Source organism: Nomascus leucogenys, unplaced genomic scaffold (assembly GCF_006542625.1).
Source record: "Nomascus leucogenys isolate Asia unplaced genomic scaffold, Asia_NLE_v1 001792F_24317_qpd_obj, whole genome shotgun sequence".
NCBI classification, from domain to species: domain Eukaryota; kingdom Metazoa; phylum Chordata; class Mammalia; order Primates; family Hylobatidae; genus Nomascus; species Nomascus leucogenys.
In genome coordinates, this window is record NW_022096355.1 from 1 (window position 1) to 24,349 (window position 24,349).

At 50.7% G+C, this 24,349-nt stretch overlaps 1 protein-coding gene and 1 pseudogene across 7 annotated transcripts; both read right to left on the reverse strand.

The window, feature by feature from the left end:
- Window positions 1-883: 883 nt before the first annotated feature.
- On the reverse strand, window positions 884-3,179 carry LOC100594805 (tubulin beta-8 chain-like). Of its 7 annotated transcripts, none has more exons than XM_030808709.1 (5): window positions 3,120-3,176; window positions 2,743-2,851; window positions 2,558-2,668; window positions 2,047-2,072; window positions 884-1,974 (listed from the first exon to the last, which is right to left on the reverse strand). In XM_030808709.1, exons 1-5 carry the CDS (start codon window positions 3,174-3,176, stop codon window positions 1,015-1,017), a joined length of 1,263 nt encoding a protein of 420 aa, XP_030664569.1. In that variant the 3' UTR covers window positions 884-1,014. The 7 variants fall into 7 exon arrangements, with proteins under 7 accessions (XP_030664569.1, XP_030664574.1, XP_030664575.1 ...); XM_030808714.1 differs by having other exon boundaries at window positions 884-1,697; window positions 1,944-2,072; XM_030808715.1 differs by having other exon boundaries at window positions 884-2,072; window positions 3,120-3,179.
- An 11,251-nt stretch (window positions 3,180-14,430) lies between these two features.
- On the reverse strand, window positions 14,431-24,059 carry LOC115830432 (annotated as a pseudogene).
- Window positions 24,060-24,349: the final 290 nt, after the last annotated feature.

Consider the following 24,349-nt stretch of genomic DNA (forward strand, 5'->3'; position numbering starts at 1 on the left):
CTCAGCCCACCATGAAACCCCTCAGCTCCAGGCCTGTGAAAGGGGTCAACCCAGGAGGGAACTGACAGCTATTCACTCACCTTAGTGATCACATTCGGAACGGTAAGTGGGAAATGACAAGACACCACGTTGCTAACCGTGAGACCAGGAGCCCAGATCAAACATCACTATCCAGGCAACACCACACCCCAATGCCCACGGACAATTCACCCACACCCCAACATCCACACCCACATCCCCTTCACCCACACCCCCTTCACCCACACCCCAACACCACACCCCAACACACATACCCCCTTCACCCACACCCCAACACACCCCCAACACCCACACCCCCTTCACCCACACCCCAACACACACCCAACACACACCCCTTCACCCACACCCCAACACACCCCAACACCCACACCCCTTCACCCACCCCAACACCACACCCCAACACCCACACACCCCTTCACCCACACCCCAACACACCCAACACCCACACCCCTTCACCCACACCCCAACACCCACACCCCCTTCACCCACACCCCACTGACCCCTTTTAAAGTTCCAGAAACATGGCCAGCTGGTCCCCTAGAATTTGGCACATGGGATAAGCCAAGGCTTGCCTTCAGGAACAGGTTTTTCCACCACGTCGCTGCCCAAGGCCCAGGGCATCCCCAAGTTCGTGTGAAGCCTGCCTGCCACATCCACAGCCCATGCCGACCCCACCTGGAGCCACTGGAATGCTTGTTCCTGGGCGTGTGATAAACCCAGACAGCTTCAGCCTTGCAGGACAACTGTGCGCATCTGGCAACTGTAGCCAAAGGGGCCCATGGAAAGAAGTTGGAGGGGAAACCAGATGCTGTGAAAATACTTCATTAGGCAAAACTGCATACTATAAAAATGCTTTAAAAAATGCAGCAGGAGGAGATGGGAAGACACAAACGAACAAGCGCGTAGTGACACATGGCTGTCAACACAGTAAAGAATCCACACTGCTTCCCCCCCTTTACCTAGAAAAGGAGAGTTCTAGGCCACCTCCTCCTCAGCACACTCCTCATCCTCCTCCTCCTCGGCCGTGGCATCCTGATATTGCTGATATTCAGACACCAGGTCGTTCATGTTGCTCTCGGCCTCGGTGAATTCCATCTCATCCATGCCCTCACCCGTGTACCAGTGGAGAAAGGCCTTGCGCCTGAACATTGCTGTGAACTGCTCTGAGACACGCTTGAAGAGTTCCTGGATGGCCGTATTATTCCCAATGAAGGTGGCCGACATTTTTAGCCCCCGGGGTGGGATGTCACAGACGGCTGTTTTTACATTGTTTGGGAGCCAGTCAGCAAAGTAGCTGCTGTTCTTGTCTTGAATGTTGAACATTTGTTCATCCACCTCCCTCATGGGCATGCGACCCCTGAAAATGGCAGCCGCCGTTAGGTAGCGACCATGGCGAGGGTCGCAAGCAGCCATCATATTCTTAGCATCAAACATCTGCTGGGTAAGCTCAGCCACAGTCAAGGCCCGGTACTGCTGGCTGCCCCGGCTGGTCAGTGGGGCAAAGCCAGGCAAGAAGAAATGCAGCCGGGGAAACGGGACCATGTTCATGGCCAGCTTCCGCAGGTCAACATTCAGCTGGCCGGGGAAGCGCAGGCACGTGGTGACCCCACTCATGGTAGCAGACACCAGGTGGTTCAGGTCACCATAGGTGGGTGTGGGCAGTTTTAGGGTCCTGGAACATATGTCATATAGCGCTTCATTATCTATGCAGAAGGTCTCGTCCGCATTTTCTATGAGCTGGTGGACTGAGAGGGTGGCGTTGTAGGGCTCCACCACGGTGTCTGACACCTTGGGCGAGGGCAGGATGCTGAATGTGTTTATGATCCTGTCTGGGTACTCCTCCCGGATCTTACTGAGCAGAAGGGTGCCCATCCCAGACCCAGTCCCCCCACCCAGGGAGTGGGTCAGCTGGAAACCCTGCAGGCAGTCACAGCTCTCAGCCTCCTTTCTGACAACATCCATCACTGACTCCATCAGCTCCGCGCCTTCTGTGTAGTGTCCCTTGGCCCAGTTGTTTCCGGCCCCACACTGACCTGTAAGACAGTACAGCCAGTCACTCGATGGCCAGGCGTACAGTCATCAGCGGTCACCACCATAATGCAGAAAGCGCCAGCGTCACATGTGAGGTGAAGGCACCATTCGCCCTGCAGGTGGAGCAAATGAAACCCCCTCCCCGAGTTACAGGACAGCAGCTTCCCCTGTTAGGAATTAAGTCAGGAGTCAAACCTGAGACGGGCTAACAGACCTCGCTGCAGGCGGCTCCTGCCCATTTTCAGGGAAGGCAGGAGCCACCGCCCCAGCTCAGCTCCCTGCTCCGAGTTCACATCAGAAGCTCCTCACCTTGAGGAGACACCCGGGCCTTCCTCCCAAAGCCCGTTTAGGAGAAGCAGATGGGGCGACTTGACTCGGAGGATTGGAGGGTGTTCAGGGGCCCTGGCTCCACAGTGCCCACAGCGATGACCTTGGGGCACTCGTGGATTCTGAGCTGCCCTGACCCCAGTCCTCCCCCGCAGCTCGCCGAAGATGAAGTTGACCGGCCTGAAGATCTGCCCGAAGGGCCCTGAGCGCACAGAGTCCATGGTGCCCGGCTCCAGATCCACGAGCACAGCGCGGGGCACGTACCTGCCACCTGAGGGGCGGGAGGGCATTAGCAGGGGAGGGCCTCGTTCCCAGGAGGGCGGTGGGGGAAGGACGGGGTCTCACCGCTGGCCTCGTTGTAGTACACGTTGATGCGCTCCAGCTGCAGGTGGCTGTCCCCGTGGCAGGTGCCAGCGGAGTCGACGGCATGTTCATCGGAGATCACCTCCCAGAACTGCCAGAGACGGGAGGGGCCAGACGGGCCAGGGCTGAGTCACGGAGGCGCCCCAGCCGCTCTCCCACCCCCACCCTCATCCGCACCCCCATCCCTAGGCCGCCGTGTCCCTGGGGTCCACCCCGGCCGCCTCGCCAGCCGCCCAGTTCCACCGTCCCCGGCAGGGAGCCCAGGGGCCGCAATGCAGGGGCACCGCCCCGCCACTGCCAACATCTTCCCTGGCCACCCGGCAGGCCCGGGCTGGGCCCTCAGAGCCCCCGCTGCCAACCTTGGCACCGATCTGGTTCCCGCACTGCCCGGCCTGCGTGAGCACAATCTCCCTCATGGCCAAGGCGGGTTTAGGGAGACAGCAGAAGCACGAGAAGGAAGAGCAGACGCGCAGCGACCCAGCCCGCCCTCCACCAACGCTTAAATAGCCCCGCGCCCACCTCCCTCAGCCTCGGATCTGGCTCCCAGAATAAGCAACAGCTTTACTTCCACACAGGTGCACCCACCTGTGAATCCCTTGGTGCTGAAAGTCTGTTGGAGAACTCAGGTGTCCTTGCTGTGGTCCTTTCCACGTTGGGGAAAGCTGCTCAGCTGGAGAACTTCCTCCCGCGTCTTTAGTGAGACTAGATCCCCAGCTGAGCTGAAACTGAATTTTCCTCCCATGCGGGAGGGGAAGACTCTTGTTTCCATATTCACAGAGTGCCTTTGCTCCTGTCCTAGATTGATGACATATTTTTGTAATGGATGCGTCCCTTCATCTATTAGGAGATCTGTGGTTAGGAAAGGCCTTCCATATGGTAACTCAACGGGACTTAATTATTTTGGAGCAGTTCTAACCCGCAGTAAGCTACGGGTGTTAGAGATAGTCAGGCTCTGATTTAGCTAGGGTCTTCTGTAGAGTAGGATTAGCCCTTTCACCTTTCCCGAGGACTGCGGTCTCCAGCAGAGTGAAGGTGATATTGGATTCTTAAAGCTGAGGATAGGTGATGGGTTACGCCTGCTGTGGAACATGGGCCATTGTCACTTTGCATGCTTTTAGATTACCCAGACTGAGGAGTTATTTCTTCTAGTAAACATTTTTCAGATGGGGTGGGGAATGCCTCAATCTAACCAGTGACGGTATCAGTAAGCATTAGCAAATATTTGAATCTCCTGCAGAAAGGCATCGGGGTAAATTAGAGTTGCCAGTTCTCACCTGGATAGGTTCCTCAATTTTGGACAGGTTTAACTGGAGAAGGAGAAAATTGCTGGCTGTTTGGGTCATGTCAGGCACAGAGCTCACAGTGCTGAGTCACCTGTTTTACTGTTTTGAAAAGATTTACCCCTATAAACAAATGAGACATTAACAGAAACAAAGAATCCCTTCTAGGGTGAAAAGAATCATGAAAGTGCTGAATTATATCCCTATGATTGGTACTTGGCATTAGTAATTTATTACCATCATTCAGCCAGCCAGAGGGGCCCTGGACTGAAATGCAATCCCTGGCCCATTTTTGTTCTTCTTCAGAGTGTTCTGGCCCAGTTCTACGTATGCTGACCAGCACGCCCAAAAGCTTCATTGGCCCTTTCAGTGCAGGACCCTTGGCTGCGGCATCTACAAGGGCATTTCCTTTTACATGGTCAGTCTCTCTTTTGATGTCCTCTGCAATTAATTATAGTCACTTTTTGGCAGCAAAGCAGCATTCTAACAAGCTCAAAATCTGAATGATGTATGGAAAAGCCCTTGGGTGTCAGGAGTCCCTACCCATTCCAAATTGCAGCATAAGCATGAAGCACTAAAAAATCATACTTGGAATCAGTGTAAATGTTAACTTTTAAATCCTTTCCCAATTGCAAGGGCCTAGTAAGTTCAATTAACTCAGTTTTTTGAGCTGAGGTCGAGGCCAGCAAGGCTTGTGCCTTGATTCTCTTGTGCTGACTAATAATAGCATATCTAGCCCTCCTGTTTTCCTGATGCATAAAACAACTCGCATCTGTTAACCACTCTTCCTTAGGATGGTCAAGGGGCTCATCTCTCCTAAGGCTGGCCTGCTAGAATACATTTGTTTCATAACCTGTGACATGCTTTGGCTGTGTCCCCAGTCAAATCTTATCTTGAATTGTAGCTCCCCTAATTCCCATATATCGTGGGAGGGACCCAGTGGGAGGCAATCGAGTCAGGGGATGGGTCTTTCCCATGCTGTTCTCGTGACAGTGAATAAGCCTCATGAGATCTGATGCTTTATTTATTTATTTTTGAGACAGACTCTTGCTCTGTTGCTCAGGCTGGAGGGCATTATCATGATCTTGGCTCACTGCAACCTCTGACTCCTGGGTTCAAGCGATTCTCCTGTCTCAGCCTCCTGAGTAGCTGGGATTACAGGCGCCCACCACCATGCCTGTCTAATTTTTGTACTTTTAGTGTAGACGGGGTTTCACCATGTTGGCCAGGCTGGCCTCGATCTCCTCACCTCAGGTCATCTACTGCCTTGGACTCCCACAGTGCTGGGATTACAGCTGATGGTTTTATAAAGGGGAGTTCCCTACACAAGCTCTTTTGCCTGCTGCCATGTAAGAGATGTGACTTTGTTCCTCACCTGCCTTCCGCTATGAGCGTGAGGCCTCCCTGACCATGTGCAACTGAGAGTCAATTAAACCTCTTTTCTTTACAAATTACCCAGCCTCAGATACGTCTTTATTAGCAGCATGAGAACAGACTAATACAACCTATATGCCAGAAAGGCTGAGAGCACCTGTGGACTCTGGCGGATAAGTAGCTGGGTTTATGGTTTGGCAGGCTTTAAGGGTTATGTCTGGAGTGTCCAGCAATAAGGCCTGACACTTTCATAAATGTTCTCCTATTATCCACTGGTGCCCTTTAGCTTCTAGGACCACCTTCCCTTCGTATGGGGTCAAAAACCTGTAGGTGCTGTTCTAATGTTAGTTTATTGGCTTTGCCAACTAGAAAAGTGGTAGCAGCAATAGCTCTAAGACATCAAGGCTAAAAGTCACAGGATCGCTGAGGACAGTAAAAGCTAAACCGTTTGGGGCCTCTTTCCTGGGGCAGCCTCCAGGCCACTACAAAACGGAGGCGGTGAGCAGAAAGGTAACAACCTGCAGAGCACTCAGGTGAGGGATAAAGAGCACAAGGTGGACAGTCCAAAAAGAGAAAGTGGCAAACATCTTGTTTAGCCAAATCCATTCTTCTCAGCATTCCCCAGGGCCTCTAACCCTGTGGGCTTGGCCTCTAATCTGAGTGTGACACCCCCAGGTCTCTAACTTTGGGCTGAGTCTCTCACCCTGATATTATACCCTAGGGCCTCTCACTTAAGTAATAGTGGATAATCATTCTTGCCAACCTGAATGCTTCACGACTCTAAAAGGCAGCCCACTTGCCAGCTGACTGATTCTATGGGGATTGTTTTCCTTGGAGTAGGGGTCTTGTCTTTGTTCATGGTGTTGTTGAAAGATGTTGCTGGAAAAGAGGGTCTTGATATAGACCACAAAGTAGGATTCTTAGATCTTGTGCAGGAAAAAATTTGAGGTGAGTCAGAGAACACAGTGAAAGAAGCAAGTTTATTAGAAATGACTCCATTACAGAGTTGGACACCCTCAGAAAACAAGAGCAGGAATCCATCGTCTTTTGTTAGTGTCTCCACTCTAACCATAAAGAGAAAGAGTTATAATTAAACTTGGAAGGTGCAGATGTACTCACTAAAGTCGGGGCTATTGGTTTTAACAGTGACCATTAACTCGTTGACCTAAGCTAGCTCATTAATATTATCTTTAAGAAAAAATGTTGCACTCCTAGGACATCTATACATTTTTCAGGCTTGGTGGAAGATGTCTTGTATGGCCATAAACATTCTGCAATTGTAATTTGTAATTTGTGGCCAGTAAAAAAATGTGGCTATTTTCAGACCATAAATATTAACCTTCTAGATGCCTTGTGAATACCTAGCTACTCATATTAAGATAGAGAATTCTAGTCATGTTTATTAAACCAGAAGCTTGATAACCATGAGTTCCTCTAACACAGCAAGTCTACTCCTCAAGGAGAAAAAGTATTTCTCAGGAATTTTGTGCATTTTGTGTGATGGCATTTGGTATGTTTACCAAAATGGCAGAAAAGAGTGAAATTAGTCCTCAAAGATTTCTCAAGATTGGATATAAACAAAATGATTATAGCTAATATGCAAGTTGACATAGTTGATATGCAAAAGAAATTTTGTTTGAAACACAATGAGATTTTTATTTTTATTTATTATTATTTTGAGACAGAGTCTTGGTCTGTTGCCCAGGCTGGAGTGCAGTGCACGATCTTGGCTCACTGAAACCTCTGCCTCCCAGGTTCAAGTGATTCTCCTGCCTCAGCCTCCCAAGTAGCTGGGATTACAGGCATGAATCACCACACCCAGCTAATTTTTGTATCTTTAGTAGAGATGGGGTTTCACTCTGTTCGCCAGGCTGGTCTCAAACCCCTGACAACAAGTGATCTGCCCACCTTGGCCTCCAAAATTGCTGGGATTACAGGCATGAGCTACTGCTCCCAGCCACAATGAGGTTTTTAAATAATTCTGATTTCTTGCTGAATTTCAGCAGGGAGCTGAGCAAATTCAACAGATCATGGGCCTAAAGTAGGAGAAGACTGAAGACAAACTCTAGAACACATGTGATTAAATTAATTACAATGGAAACCAAATCAAATTTAATAAGGCCATACCTCTTAGTTTCAAGATGTTTCCCCTCATTTTGAAATGTGGTGTTATTCAGTGGAAAAAAGAAAAACAGTGTTTATCTCCAGAGTAAAGAACAGGGTTCCCTGCAGGGACTGACTGACTGAGAGCTATGGCTCAGGATTAAAAATTCTTTTTTCCACTTATAAACTAAAAATTAATTTCTAAGCCCCTATTGACTAAATGAACCACTTTTCTTGGATAAGGACGTTCCAAAGTAACCCTGAAAAGCTAGTTCAAGCCGTAGCCACATCTGCCTCATTATGCTCTCCTCCCTTTGGTTTTAATTTTAATTTTTATTTTTGTGGGTACATAGTTGGTGTATATATTTATGGGGGTACATGACATACTTTGACACACGCATGTAATGAGTAATACATAATAAAAAACAGGGTATGCATCTCCTCAAGCATTGATAGCTTGTGTTATAAACAATCCAATTATACTATTTTAGTTTTTATAAAATGTATAATTAAATTATTTTTTACCATAATCACCCTGTTGTGCTATCAAATACTGTCTTATTCATTCTTTCTAACAATTTTTTGCACCCATTTTGCATCCCCACTAACCCCCTGTTCCCCCACTGCCCTTCCCAGCCTCTGGTAACCATCCTTATACTCTCTATCTCTATGACATCAATTGTTTAAAATTTTAGCACCCACAAATAAGAACATGTGACATTTGTCTTTCTGTGCCTGACTTATTTCCCTTAACATAAAGACTTTCAGTTCCATTTCTGTTACTGCAAATGACAGACTCTCATTCTTTCTTAGAGCTGAATAGTACTCCATTGTGTATATGTACCACATTTTCTCTATCCAGTCATCTGCTGATGGACATTTAGGTTTCTTCCAAATCTTCGCTATTAGCAACATTTATTTTTGACTGACTTCTGGATAAAAGCCACCTTAACTGAGGTGAAATGATATCTCACTTTGGGTTTGATTTGCATTTCTATGATGATCAGTAATGTGGAGAACCTTTTCATTTGCCTGTTTGCCATTTGTATGTCTTCTTTTCATAAATGTCCATTTAAATTTTTGTCCACTCTTTAATTGATTACATTTTTTTCTTTAGAATGTTTTGAACTCAATATATTGTAGTGTATTAGTCTGTTTCTGCACTGCTATAAAAAAACTGAGACTGAGTTATTTATCTATCTATTTATGTATTGAGATGAAGTAAAGTTAATAATATGGTTTTTCTAAAAACAAAACGTAATTATTTCTTAGATAATCTGCAAGAATCACCCGCAATTTGTAGATCAAGGAAATAATAGTTTAATGGAACCAAAGTCCATGTATGAGATAATTAGGAAACAAAAACGAAATCTCAGTGTTGAACAAAAGGCAAATGGCATGACTAATTACTGAAATTTAATAAGAACACACTGGGCTGGGCATGGTGGTTCATGCTTGTAATCCCAGCACTTTGGGGGGGTCTGAGGCCAGCCTGGGCAACATGGCAAAACCTCGTCTCTACAAAAAAATACAAAAGTTAGCTGAGCACAGTTGTATACACGTGTAGTCCCAGCTACTCCAGAGGCTGAAGTGGGAGGATGGCTTGAGCCCAGGAGGATGCAGTGAGCCAAGATGGTGCCAGAGCACTCCAGCCTGGGCAATCAGGCCAGACCTTAGAAACACTCTCCTCCTGACTCTTCAGGGAGCCAGACAGAGAATTCTCTCTTCTGCTGCCTCCTTTGTGTTGAATATAAAACATAAAAATAAAAGCTTTGTGAAATAAATTTAACCAAGACAAACAAAACACCTAAATAAAAGCTTTGTCTGGGAAACTTGCTCATCTTCATGTCAATTTCCATTACCGGAGAGCCAAGAAACTCTGGTCAGTAACAAATAGCACTGACAGCTGGTTCCTGCAAAAGATGTTGCGTTAAGCAGGAATTATTTTAAAATAATTAAAGCTTGTCATTGGGTCTAAGAAATTGTTTAATATAACAATTCCCTCAATTGAAAACAAGATAAACTAAGAAGTATATTTTTAAAATATTATTGATGGAAACAAATAGCAGAAATACATAGGATTAAGAATTCTGTTGAAAACTAGAAAGAGATAAATTAGAAGTCAAATAAGAGAAACTTATTGGCCAGGTACGTGGCTCATGCCTGTAATCACAGTACTTTGGGAGGCCGAGGCGGGCGGATCAGCTGAGGTCAGGAGTTTCAGAACGGCATGGCCAACATGGCAAAACCCAGTCTCTACTAAAAATACAATAATCAGCTGGGCATGGTGGTGCAGACCTGTAATCCCAGCTACTCAACAGGCTGAGGACGAATTGCTTGAACACAGGAGGCGGAGGCTGCAGTCAGCCGAGATCTCCACTGCACCACTGCACTCCAGCATGGGAGACAGAGCAAAACCCCGTCTCAAAAAAATAAAAAATAAAAAAAGGAGAAACTTATTGAATCAAACTGGAAACCGAGAGAAAATGGGTGATTTCCTAGTAAAAATACACATTAACAAAATGGACTCTAAAATAAGGAAAATTTAAATACACCGATTAGCATAGAAAAGCTTGGAGTGACCCTTAGAGATCCCCATTAAAAAAGGACCCCAGGGGCAGGGCGTGGTGGCTCACGCCTGCAATCCCAACACTTTGGGAGGACAAGGCGGGCAGATCACTTGAGGTAAGGAGTTTGAGACCAGCCTTGCCAACACGGTGAAACCCCGCCTCTACTAAAAACACACAAAAAATTACCCGAGCATCATGGAGCACACTTGTAGTCCCAGGTACTTTGGAGGCTGAGGCAGGAGAATCGCTTGAGTCCAGGAAGGGGAGGTTGCGGTGAGCGGAGATCGAGCCACTACACCCTAGCCTGGGCAACAGAGTGAGACTGCATCTCAAAAAAAAAAAGAAAAATACTGCAGGGCCGGGCGCAGTAGCTCACACCTGTAATCCCCAGCACTTTGGGGAGGCCGAGGCGGGTGGATCACGAGGTCAGAAGTTCAAGACCAGCCTGGCCGAATTGGTGAAACCCCATCTCTACTAAAAATACAAAAAAATTAGCTGGGCGTTGTGGCAGGCGCCTGTAATCTCAGCTCTTGGGGAGGCTGAGACAGAGCACTGCTTCAACCTGGGAGGTGGAGGTTACAGCGAGCGGAGATCACACCACTGCACTCCAGCCTGGGAGACAGAGCGAGACTCCATCCCAAAAAAAAAAAAAAAGATAAGAAAAGACACCGCAGGGCCATACGGGTTTACAGCTCAGTATCAAGTAACCTTAACGAAATCTGATTTTATTTAAAATGGTCAAAGCCAAGGAAAAAAAAAAGAGTAGTGACTTTCTTCAATTAATTTTATGGCATCATGTCAAAGCTTGATATAGTTAATACATTTCAACTAACTTAGGATGAGAATGTTTATAAAACAGACGTCATTTTATGTACCATTACAAATACACTGCAAATTAAACAGACTTTCTCAGCAAAAGAAAAACTGTTGTTGATGAGTTCACTTCCATTAGACGCACACAATGGTTTTTTTGGTTTTGTTTTCATTTGTTTTTGTTTTTTGAGACAAGGTCTCGCTCTGTTGCCCAGGGCTTGAGTGCAGTGGCGTGAGCATGATAATGTGCCTACTTTTCCATTTTCCTGTGTTGTTTCCACTATGTTAACAAATGAGCACGAAAACACGCAGCACTGACCAGGCACGGTGGCTCATGCCTGTAATCCCAGCACTTTGGGAGGCCGAGGTGGGTGGATCACCTGATGAGGTTGGGAGTTCGAGACCAGCCTGGCCAACATGGAGAAATCCCATCTCTACTAAAAATACAAAATTAGCCGGGCGTGCTGGTGCATGCCTGTAATCCCAGCTACTTGAGAGGCTGAGGCGGGAGAATCGCTTGAACCCGGGAGGCGGAGGTTGCAGTGAGCCGAGATCGCGCCATTGCACTCCAATCTGGGAAACAAGAGCAAAAGTCCGTCTCAAAAAAAAAAAATAAAACAAAACCAAAAATGAGCACTGATCAGGGGCGCCTGTTTCCTCGACCTCAGGCTGTGGCACCTGCCAGTCCCCAATATCCTGACCGCCCGACGGCATCTCCGCGTTCCTCCTCCTCTCCCGGTACCAGGGTCTCTCCCCGTACCAAGGTCTCTCCCCAGAAACAAACTCGCATTCGTAACCGGCATCTTGTCCTGCGCTGGGGGTGACCCGCCCAAGCCGCCATGAAGGGACGCTCGCACGAAGTGAAGTCCAGGAACAAACAACCCGACGGGAAACGCGGCCGCGCTCGCTCCGCTGCACTCACAGCGGGGGCAGGAAGCCTTTTCCTCACCTTCGCATCGGCGTCCCCAGGTGTCCCGGAGCTGCAGCAGCGTCTCCCTGTCCTCACAGCGGACGCAGCCCCAGGTGTCCCAAGTCCCGGCCCCTCCTGGGTGGGTCCTGAGGAAGCTCCGTCCTCACAGTGGACGCCCCAGGACGCCGCCGTGCGGATCGGACACGGTTGGCGCGCGGCCCTCCGGGTTTGGCAGCGCCGGGCGCCCCCTCGCGGCAGCTCTGGGGAATCTCTGAAAATCAGCGTCTGATTTTTTCCAGGCCGTGATTTTGGAAATTTCAACTGAACTGGAGACCCCATCCCGTGCCTTGACCGGAACGCATGGAGATAGCAATCAAAGAAGATGGCCAGTTCACGCCTGTAATCCCAGCACTTTGGGAGGCCGAGTCGGGCGGATCACTTGAGGTCAGGAAATCGAGACCATTCTGGCCAACATGGTAAAACCCCATCTCTACTAAAAATACAAAAATTATCTGGGCGTGGTGGCACACGCCTGTAGTCCCAGCTACTCCGGAGGCTGAGGCAGGAAAATCCCTTGAACCCGGGAGGCGGAGGTTGCAGTGAGCCGAGATCGCGCCACTGCACTCCAGCCTGGCAACAGAGCGAGACTCGGTGTCAAAAAAAAAGAAAAAGAAAAAAATAAATAAAAAGAAAGAAGGAAGAAAGTAAGGGGAAGGGAGAAGGAAGTTAAGAGGAGACTCCAGGCTAGGTGCAGTGGCTCACGCGTGTAATCCCAGTACTGTGGGAGGCTGAGATGTAAGGATCTCTTGAGCCCAAGATTCAAAACAAACCTGAGCAACGTAAAGATCCTGTTGTCTGTGCCAAAATTTTGTGGGTTTTTTTGTTTTGTTTTTTTTGAGACGGAGTTTCACTCTTATTGCCCAGGCTGGAGTGCAATGGCGCGATCTTGGCTCACTGCAACCTTCACCTCCAGGGTTCAAACAATTCTTCTGCTTCAGCCTCCCAAGTAGCTGGGATTACAGGCACGCACCACCATGCATGGCTAATTTTTGTATTTTTAGTAGAGACCAGGTTTTGCCATGTTGACCAGGCTGGTCTCAAACTCCTGACCTCAGGTGATCCCCCCACCAAGGCCTCCCAAAGTCATTCACGCCTGGGATTACAGGCGTGAGCCACCGCGCCCCGCCAAATTTTTTTTTTTTTTTAATTAGCTGTGCATGGTGGCTGGTGCCTATACTCCTAACTACTTGGGAGGCTGAGGCCAGAGGATTGCTGGAGCCCAGGAGACTGAGGCTGCAGTGAGCTGTGATCACACCACTGCACTCCAGCCTGGGTGATAGAGCAAGACCTTCTCTCTTAAAACAAAACAAAACAAACCGAAAAAAACGCTGGGCATGGTGGCTCACACCTGTAACCCCAGCACTTTGGGAGGCAGAGACGGGTGGATCACCTGAGGTCAGGAGTTCAAGACCAGCCTGGCCCACATGAGGAAACCCCATCCCTACTAAAAATACAAAAATTAGCCAGATGTGATGGTGGGCGCCTGTAATCCTAGCTACTCAGGAGGCTGAGGCAGGAGAATTGCTTAAACCCGAGAGGTGGAGGTTGCAGTGAGCCAAGATCGCACCACTGCACTCCAGCCTGGGGGACAGAGCAAGGCTCTGTCTCAAAAAAAAAAAAAAAAGAAGAAGAAGAAAGAAGAAAAAAAGAAGATGGCCAGCAGACAAAACTCTATTTATTTTCTTTCTTTTCTTTTTACTCTTAAAAAGGGTCTCGCTCTGTCGCCCAGAATGGAGTGCAGTGCTGTGAGCATGAAAATGTGCTACTTTTCCATTTTCCTGTGTTGTTTCCACTACGTTAACAAGCCTTAAAACACCAAGCACTGGCCAGGCGAGATGGCTCACGCCTGTAATCCCAGCACTTTGGGAGGCTAAGGCGGGTGGATTGCCTGAGGTCAGGAGTTCAAGACCAGCCTGGCCAACATAGTGAAACCCGTCTCTACTAAAAATAGAAAAAATTAGCTGGACGTGGTGGCGGGTCCCTGTAATTCCAGCTACTCGGGAGGCTGAGGCAGAAGAATCACTTGAACCCGGGAGGCGGAGGTTGCAGTGAGCCAAGATCACGCCATTGCACTCCAGCCTGGGAAACCGAAGCGAAACTCTGTCTCAAAAAAAAAAAAAAACACAAGCACTGATCAGGGGGCGTCTGTTTCATCGGCCTCAGGCTGTGGCCCCTGCCAGTCCCCAACCTCCCGACCGCCCGACGGCACAACGGCGTCTCCACGTTCCTCCTCTTCTCCCGGGACCAGGGTCTCTCCCCAGAAACAAAATCGCATCCATAACCGGCATCTTGTCCTGTGCTGAGGGTGAGCCGCCCAAGCCTCCATGAAGGGACCCTCGTACAAAGTGAAGTCCGGGTACAAATGGCCAGACGGGAAATGCGCCGCGCTCGCTCCGCTGCACTCACAGCCGGGGCAGGAAGCCTTTCTCTCACTTTCTCCTCGGCGGCCCCAGGTATCCCGGAGCGTCTCCCTGTCCTCACAGCGGACGTGGCCCCAGGTGTCCCCAGGTGTCCCAAGCCCTGGCCCCTCCTGGGTGGGTGCTGAGAGGAAGCTCTGTCCTCACAGTGGACGCCCCAGGACGCCGCCGTGCGGATCGGACACGGTTCGCGCGCAGCCCTCCGGGTTTGGCAGGGCCGGGCGCCGCCTCGCGGCAGCTCTGGAGAATCTTTGAAAATCAGCGTGTGGATTTTTCAAGGCCGAGATTTTGGAAATTTCAACTGAACTGGAGACCACCATCCCGTGCCTTGACGGGAAAGCATTGAGATAGTCATCAAAGAAGATGGCCAGTTCACGCCTGTAATCCCAGCACTTTGAAAGGCTGAGGCGGGCGGATCACTTGAGGTCAGGAGTTCGAGACCAGCCTGGCCAATGTGGTGAACCCTCGTCTCTACTAAAAATACAAAAATTAGTAGGCACGATGGCGCATGCCTGTAATCCCAGCTACTCTGGAGGCTGAGGCAGGAGAATCGCTTGAACCCGGGAGGCGGAGGTTGCAGTGAGCTGAGATTGTGCCACTGCACTCCAGCCTGGGCAACAAAGCCAGACTCCTCAACAACAACAACAACAAAAAGAAAGAAAAAGATGGCCAGTGGACAAAACTAAATTGATTTTCTTTCTTTTCTTTTTAAGAGACAGGGTCTTGTTCTGTTACCCAGGCTTGAGGGCAGTGGCATAATCACAGCTCCTGGGTTCAGCTTCCAGCTCCCGGGTTCAGCTTCCAGCTCCCGGGTTCAAGAGATCGTCCAACCTCAGCCTCCCAAAGCACTGAGATTACAGGTGTGAACCACCGTGCCCAGCCCGACCTGATTTTCTTTTATTTATTTATTTATTTATTTATTTTAATTATTTTATTTTATTGTATTTTTTACTGGGAGGGTGGGTCTCACTATATTGCCCAGGCTGGTCTGGAACTCCCAAGCTCAAGTGATCCTCCCAACTCAGCCTCCCGAAGTGCTAGGATTACATGCATGAGCCACCATGCAGTGCCTTTCTTTCTATCAGCAATAATGTATAGGAATAATTTGAACTTGAAATTTAAAAAAAATACCATTTATAATAGCACCCCCAAAATTGAATTTATTAAGTATAAATGTAACACAATACATCTAAATACGCATTCAGAAAACCTTGGATCATGGTTGGGAAGAATAAAAAATATATAAATAAATGCAGATACCCCTTCTTTAGGAGCAGTACACTCATTACTGTTAGCTTTACCACAAAGCTAAAGTAATGAAGAGAGTGATATTGGTGAAGGAATGGACAAATAGATAAACAGAATAGAATACAGAACCCAAAAGACCCAAATAAATATAGTCAACTGCTTTTCTCAAAGGGGCAAAAATATTCAATGGGGCAAAAATATTCAATGGGGAAAGCAAAGTCTGTTCCACAGATGGTGACAGAACAATCGGAAACCATAGGGAAAAAAATGAACGTAGATACAAACTTCATAGCTCACCCCTAAAAAATCACTCAAGATAGTCTGTAGACTTAAATTTTCAAATATAAAATTGTAAAAGTTATAGAACAAAATCCAGATGACTTTGGATTGGTGATGAGTCTTTAGATACAATACCAAAAGCCAGTTCATAAAATAAAAAGTGATAATGTGGACTTTATTAAAATTTAAAATGACTACTCTGTGAAATATCCTGTTAAGAGAATCAAAAAACAAGCCACAGACTGAGAGAAAATATTTAAAAAACAAACCTGAATAAGACTTGTGTGCAAAATATACAAACAAATTCTAATAACAAAAACAACCCAATTAAAAGATAGACACCTCACCAAAAAAGATATACAGATGACACGCCCGGGTGCAGTGGCTCATGTCTGTAATCTCAGCACTTCGGGAAGGGGAGGCAGGCAATCACTTGAGGCCAGGAATTTAAGACCAGCCTGGCCAACATGGCAAAATCCTGTATCTACTAAAAATACAAAAATTAGCTGGGCATGGTGGCTCGCGCCTGTAATCCCCGCTACTTGGGAGGTGGAGGCAGAAGAATCACTTGAACCGAGGCGGCAGAGGTTGCAGAGAGCTGAGATCACACCACTGCACTTCAGCCTGGGCGACAGACCAAGACGCCATCTTAAAAAGAAAATGGAGTTTTGCTGTCACAAGCCAAGAAACTAACAGAAGCTGAAGACAGGCCCAAAATGGATCCTTCCCTAGTGCCTTCAGAGGGAGCATAGCCCTGCTGAGAGAGAGTGGAAATGGGACTCGGCCCACCCCCACTAACGTGTTGTTCCATACGTGCCCACTGACCACCAGACCTTGCAGCACCACCCTCCAGGTGCCATACTCGCTGGCTACACCTTGCCAACTGTCTGAAATAAACTAAGATAAGCAGCATCTGGCTGTAAGTCCTACTCAAGGGAGTTGACTCTATCACCCACTTGTGCACGAGGCCAGAAAGACTGATCCTTACCTGTGGCCTCATTATAATACTAAAGTCCCCACCGAGGTATAGGCTTATCTGCTATTTTCTGATCACGCAACGTATGTGTTAGCACAATTCTTTACTGCATCTGAGCACCCTTCACTCCACCCTGTAGGTGTAACAACACTCACCTAACTCATAAATTATGCATGTCACCCTCCTTAAGACACCACAATGCACTCCCCTTGGGGAGCCAGCCAAGAATCCTTCCTCCTGGCCAACCTTTAGGGCATAAGACTTAATATGTCTCTCTTCTGCCCAACCTTTAGGGGCATAAGACTTAATAAAGCCTTGTCTGGGAAACCTGCTTGGTCTTGTATCAACTTCTGTTTCATGGGAGCCTAAGAATATATAGTCAGGAACACTGCCAACATCTTTATTTCCAACTTCTGGACTTCAGAACTGAGACAACAAATCTCTGTGGTCCTAAGCTACCCATTTTGTGGCACTTTGTTACGGCAGCCCCAGGAACCAAATGCAGGCACGTTCTGCTCCATCTACCACTCTCTCTAGACCACAGCTCTCCCCCAAGCCCACCCCATGAGAGGCTGAGGACAGAAGCAGAACCCTTCACAGGCCACCATCACTGCTGGATGGTCACTTCCAGCACTGACTGTCTGGGAGTTCCAGCCTCAGCTCTCAGTTTCCAGGAGCAAGTGGGAGGATGAGGACAAGGAGGAATGAGGGCTCTGGCCTCCCAGGAAACTGTCCCTGAGCCTCCACCCTGCTGTCCCCGAAACTGTCATTGAGCATCCACCGCGCTGTGCCTAGAGCCCAGAAAGCCTAGGACTGGCCAAACCTCGCCCCTCACTCCTCCTCTGGCCCCTCTTCCCAGCCATCAGCACTTTGGAACAGGCATGAAGCCCCTTTTAATCTCTAGAAAGGTGGCTCAGGAAGGCACAGAGAGGTCACAGCAGGTGGTCATGGTGCCTTACCTGTGTCCACTGGGCCCAGGCTGGCCCTTTAAGGGGATGATGTTGGAACAGCTGAGAAACCACCCACCTCTTCTCAGAGAGGCCAGGGAGAAAGAAAAGGGACAGCGGAAGGAGGAACCTGTGGGCAGGATGTGGAGGGTAGAGGTTCCTCCCTACAGGCACTGAGCGGAGGGATCCTTCCTCCCTGAAGCTGCCCCTGAGCCTCCATCCAGACAGGCCCTCCGATCTCTGCTGGGGCCCGTTCTCAGGAGGTTCAGTCCCAGACAAGGGCTCCGGAGACTTCAGTCCATTTTCCCAAAATGGACATGATGCATCTGGCAAGTCAGGGGCCAAGAACATCCAGGACCGAGCCTTGCTGAGGACGGAAGGGAGTAACGTGCCCTGGTGGGACGTGGGGGCCCAGTCCTCCTGTGGCCGATAGGCAAGTGGCTGTGCCCTCCACTCCACACACCCTGCTGGCAGCACATGTTCTGAGCTCAGGTCCAGTGCCTTCCTGCTCCTCCTCCAGGACCACAGATTTCCAAGGACCCGCTGGCCACAGGTGAGCAGTGCAGTGGCCTCCTGGATGCAGGGCTTCAAGGCTCCTCGTCGGGTGCCAGCACAGTCCTGGCTCAGCAGCACACCAGCCCTGTGGGCCCCCATCCAAGTCTGGAAACAGAGTGCAGGAGGAGGGAAGGGCTCAGATAGCATGTTCAGAACTCATCCGGGGAGCAGCTGCCTCCTTTCTGGCAAGCCCAGCATCCCACCTCCTCCAGGAAGCCCTCCTGAGGTCCACACCCAGAGGCCAAGCAGCACCTGTGTTTTGGACATTCTGTCTTTCCTCCATGTGCCAGCCCATCCTCATCATGGGACCCTGAGTCCCTTCAGGCTCCTCACCACTCCACCAGCACAGGCCTGGTGCTCACGGTAGCCTGAACCAAGGTACAGATGGTGATATCTGCCCAGGACAGAGCCAACTCCTGACAGCATGTGCCTCAAGGCCTTTCAGCAGCTGCAGAGACTGGGCATTCCCACCACACATAAACACACACACACACACACACACACACCACACACACACACACGAGTCGCTGTCAGGACTGGTGACTTTCAAAGCACTGGGCTAAGGCTAGCAGACCTGGATCCTTCCATGGGGCCACAGGAGGCCCCCACCTCCTAAAGGAAACTGTTCCCTTGGTGAGACCAGGAACCTCCATCCTGTGCACAACACACAAACACACCTCCGTCACTGCACTGCTCCCTAAACACACAACACACCCTCTGTCACTGCACTGCTCCCTGGAGACAAACCTATGACACCAGATCCCCACCCAAGGGTCTAAATAACCCCTGGCAGGTGCCCTGATTCTCTAGGGAAGGGCTGGTGCCTGCAAACAGGATGACAGTCCAGGGGACAATCACGATCTGTGCCCTGCTCAGCCTTGTACTCAGCTGCCCAGGCTCTTGATGGTCACACCTTACCACCTTGGGGAAAGGGGGAGACTCTGCCAAGAGCCAGGTGCCCGGTTTATGGTTCAAATTGAACATTTGGACAAAAATCTTGAAAACTAGGCTCCTCATTGAGAGAAAAAAGGATTTTTCTGCATAGCAAGTTGGAGCCGCGGTGTGGAAGGGACATCCTTGCCACACAGGCCAGGGATGCCCCAGGGTGCAGGGAGGGAAAGATCCTGGAGAAGAGGGGTCAGCTTGGCCCAGAACCCAGGGAGGGGCTCTCACTGCTTCTTGTCCTTTGCCCAAAGTGAGGAGTCAGAGGGGAAAAAACCAGAGACCACTCACTGGAGCCCCTCCTCTCCTCGTCCTCCCACCCAGGGGGCATGAACCGCCAGCCAAGCAGGGAGGGGAGGGGCTGATGCAACTCCCAAGTTGCTCACTGTTTCCTGGGCTGTGGGGGCCCAACAGGGCCACAGAGGGGAATTGCAGAGCCCACTCCACAGCTGTGGTGCCAGCATGCGATCTGTGGGGACCAGGGGACCAGGGGACCAGGCAGAGCAGGAGCCCAGAGGCAGTGAGAGCCCCAAGGGCAGCGCACACACCACAGACCCTTCCCCACGGCCACAGGACAGACACCTTCGCAGAAGGAGGAGGTGAGGCACATGGTGCATGCAGACAGCTGCAAACCAGAGGGGACAGAAATAAGTCATGAGAAATTTACGTTTTTCCATCAACAGTGGAACTGGAGACATGAGAACAAAAAGAAATCAGTAATGGAGAATAAAGCTAGTTTTCCCCGACTTGAGACACAGCGTATAAATTGAAATACACTGAATATACAAAAAAGGCTCCAAGCACTGACAAGGCTCCCATACTGGCCGCCAACCCTCATGAAAGCCAACATCTCGGGCAGGCCAGAGCTCTGGGCACCCCCTGCCCCCGACGCCCTGCCATGGTCTCTGCACACACCTGGAAGTTCCCATTGTGCACACCGCAGAGGGGCTGGAAGAACACCGCTGGAACGGCATTTCTAGTAGAAGGTTCTCTTCACGCTGAGGTCAGGAGAGGCCAGTCAGGAGGCCTATGGGGAACCCAGGGTGGCCTGAGGTCACTGCAGAGGCTGGCTGAGCTTCCTTCCATCAGCAGGAGGCCCGCCCAGCTCGTCGCTGCCACTGCCTCTCTCCCATCTCATCACATCCCAACCCACTCTCAGGGCAGGACCCAACTGGGCCTCCTTGCCTAACGGCCGCATAGAACTGACTTATACTGAGGCGCGCGTCCTTTACGGCGTGAGCTGCGATGGTGGGTTCAGAACGGGGACTTACCAGCAAGATCCTCAGCCCACAGAGGGAGCCGCACCTCCAGGAACTCTGTCTTTGCCATCAGCACATCTGTGGCTCCCACCCCACCCAGTGTCTCCCTGAGCACCTGACTTCGCTGCCAAGGATCCCCTGACCCTCTCATAAGGATGTCACCTGGGCTCCAACGCAAACAGGTGCAGAGAGACCTCGCCACCTTTCCACAAGGCCTGTGCCCCATTTCCCCACCTCAGGGGTCACCACTCAGATCTCATCCAGCCACACGTCCCTCTATTTCTCCTCCTAAGACCCTGCAATTCCCTCTGCTTTGCTCTATCTCCAGTTCTTTCACTGGCTCATGCCAAATCATCTTCCTGTGGGCACCCCATGGCCCCCACTGGCCCCCAGCAGTCCCCATGTCCCCTTTCCCAGCAATCCATTCCTCAAAACATAAATTAGGCGTGTTACACAGTTCATACTTTTCCTTTGCTCCAAGGGAGAAGCCAAGCAACCTCCTGCTTAACCCCTCCCAACACCTCTCTCCCCACATTCCTCTTCCTCACATCTGCGGCCTGACATGGCCCCTGCATCCCCTCTTGTACCTGACATGTGGTGCCTGAGGCGTGACGGTTTATTTAAGGCGGGCCCTTGTCCATCTTGTTCTCTAAGGCATCTGCCAGGGTGAGAACAGGATCCTGAGCACACCAGATGCCCCAACTGTCCTTTCGTAGAACATGTGAACAAATGAACAAACCAAGCTCCTCCAGAGGCAGGAGACTAGGACCCCGGGCTCTTGATCTCGGTGACTCTGGGTCTGGTCGGGACCAAGCTGCCCTTATCTTCAACCTCTGCCTCAGATCCCCCTTCCCTTCTCTCCCCTGGCAACTTGACAACTCTCTACTGGCCCAGAGCAGAGACTTGAAAAGCCCACCCCATCCAGGACCAGGCAGTGGAGAGGGAGGGGAGGAACCAGACAAGGGTGGCCCTTGACGGCCCACCCACCACACACTCACATGCCCACAGTGACACATCTGCACACACACACTAACACATGTACACCATTACCCACTCACACGTACACACACACACACACACACACAGCTACCTACCTGGGTGACAGCTTGAACAGGAGGTAGGTCAGGCCAGTCAGCAGGAGAAAGATGGACACAGCGACAAAGGTGTTGCCTGGCCGCCCCCAGGGTGGGATCAGAGGGCCCGTGGGCAGGAAGGGCCCAGGGCTGTGAGCAGCCTCAGTGCCAGGAGGCTCCCCCAAAACCCACCTGGCAAAAGTGCACCCTTTAGTGCCCTGGGCCAAAGTGGAAGGTTTGTGATGGGCCTTGGAGGTTTGTGTCACCTGCTGAAGGACCTTGTGTGAGCCATGCTCCTGGGCCTCACTCTTCCCATCTGCCACACAGTGGGTCATAAGGTCCGTGGGCTGTCTCAGCACTGCAGTGTGCAAGGGTCAGCCCAGCCCTCATTAAGGACACTGAGGTCATGTCCAGCCTTCAGGCAGTAGCACCAGCCCTAGTGTGCAGCCCTGCCACCCTCACTGCTAACGGGAGCCACTGACTATGGGTTCCCAGGAAGCCCCAGAGTTGGCAGGTGTTTGTGTCCTCCCTACAGACCTCGGACCTTCCGAGGAAGGGGGTCAACTGGGGCATGGCTGCCTCAGGGAGGGGCTTCCAGGAGGCTGAAAGGGTGCGGGGGACACCCAGCCCAGACTCTGGAAGTGCAACAGCCATAGCAACACCCACCTTGTCTCTGGGGAGCCTGGAAGCACACAGGCTGGCTCCACTGGCCTGTGTAACGCTCTTCCTGTGCCACGTCATCCTCCAGTGTGGCCATCCGGACACGCAGCCTGGCCTCAAGGATAAAGCCAGGGTCCAGCTCAAAGGCTTCCAGTATGAGCCAGGTCACCCCAACAATGTGATCCCTGTGCTGGGCCCGCTGTGGGGGTGGGGACAGTTGGCAGGTGCTGAAGGTGGGGCTGGGTCCCTCAGCCCTTGAGAATACACACATGCACATGCTCACATAACACACACACGAACGCACCTGTGTTCACACAGGCACACTCACCACGTTCACGTGCACACACAGAGAGAAGGCACACTCACACTCACACACAGATACAGCTGCATTTGCCCACAAATACACATATGCACACACAGGCAAACATGTCTACGGGCACACTTTCACACTCATCACGCTTGCATGCACACTCATATACACAAGTGTGTGCACAGAAACACACTCACATACACACTCATACACATAGGCGTGCCTATGTGCACACTCACACACAAACACAAGGCACAGACACACTCCTATGTACACTTACTAACACAAACATGGGCACACTTGTATGTGCACACACAAACACATGCACACTTACACTTATGTGCACACACTCAGAGACACAAGCACACTCTACTCACATACACACACATGAAGCACACACGTGTCCATGTCAGCATGTGTGTGTGTGTGCACACACACACCTGGCTCCAGTTCCTCCCCTCCTCATCACTCCAAGTTGACCTCGCCTTATTTACAGTGGGGAGTCTGCCCTGGACTGCTGCTCCCAGGAGAGAGGCCCCAGGAGAGAAGCCAGCCAAAGTGTTACCTCCCAGGCCTCTTCCTGCCTCTTGAAGGCCAGCTCATAGCTGAGAAGTGTGGTCATTGACTCCAAGGCAGGACTGAGTCTCCAGGTCAGGATGCAGTGGCCAGAGCTGACGTGCTCTGCAAGTCAGAGAGTGGGTCCAGCCTCACCGGAACAGAGAGAATCCATGTAAGGCTGAAGCCCCATGGGTCTGGGTGTGTCAGTCAGCACACCCAAGACTGGGGATCTGAAAGATTCACAAGGGGCATGGTCGAGACCCTCTCAGACCAGACACCTCACTGGGAGACTGGTCCAGAAAAGCCCCAGGCGGGACAGGACAGCAGTGACTTCCTCTGGCCCCTGCAGTAACCACGTGGACCCTCCCTTCCCAGGGGCCAAGCCTGTCCCCAGGCCTGGATCTCACTTGGCAGGGACTGAGAACACTTACTGGGCCACAGGGGTCATAGGCTGCAGGGCCTTTCTCCCAGCCCCCAGGCAGCCAGGATGTTCTTGCCAAGGGGCCCTGCCCCAGGCCTATAGCTGCTGTTCACCGTGTCGCCAGGGCAGGTACTACAGGTCCACCAGGCTGACCTGATCCCTCCCGGACACGTGGTGGTAGAAAGTGATGATGAAATTGTCGGATGGCACGAGCACTGCCTTGGGCGGCAGCACTATGGTGCACTCACTGCCCTGCCAGATGCACTTCTGTGTGCCACCAGGAGCCTGGTTGCTGAAAAGGGCATGTGTCAGCACCACGGGGCTGCTACACTATCCTGGTGCAGCTGCTGCAATCCTCACCCTCATCCCTGTCCAGGTAGGCATGGCCCTCCACCCTCACCTGATGAAGGGGAGCCAATGGCTGAAGCCCTGGCCCAGCTCTGGGGCACACCAGTGGCAATCAATCCTGAGAATGTTGGTGAGGCAGGTGAAGGTTCCAGCCCTTGCCCTGGAGACAGTGATGGCTGGGAGCCCACAGTGAGTGCTTCAGAAGAGAGCTGAGTTGGGGGGTTGGGGGGATCCGACAGCTGACATCTTAGCAGGGCAGTCACTAGTGAATGATCCCAGAATCTGTCCAGGGAAGCACTGGGAGGCCTGGGAAGTGATGGGCTCTGACCCACATGGCAGGTCAGAACCAGAGAGGTGTCAAGAGGGTGAAGGAAGGGTTGATCCAGGGACCGGAGGTAGGGAGGTAAAGGAAGGGAGACTAGAGACAGAGGTTAAGGCTGACCCCTAGAGGACATGCCCCAGCACGGTTTGGGCCAAACCTTTCCC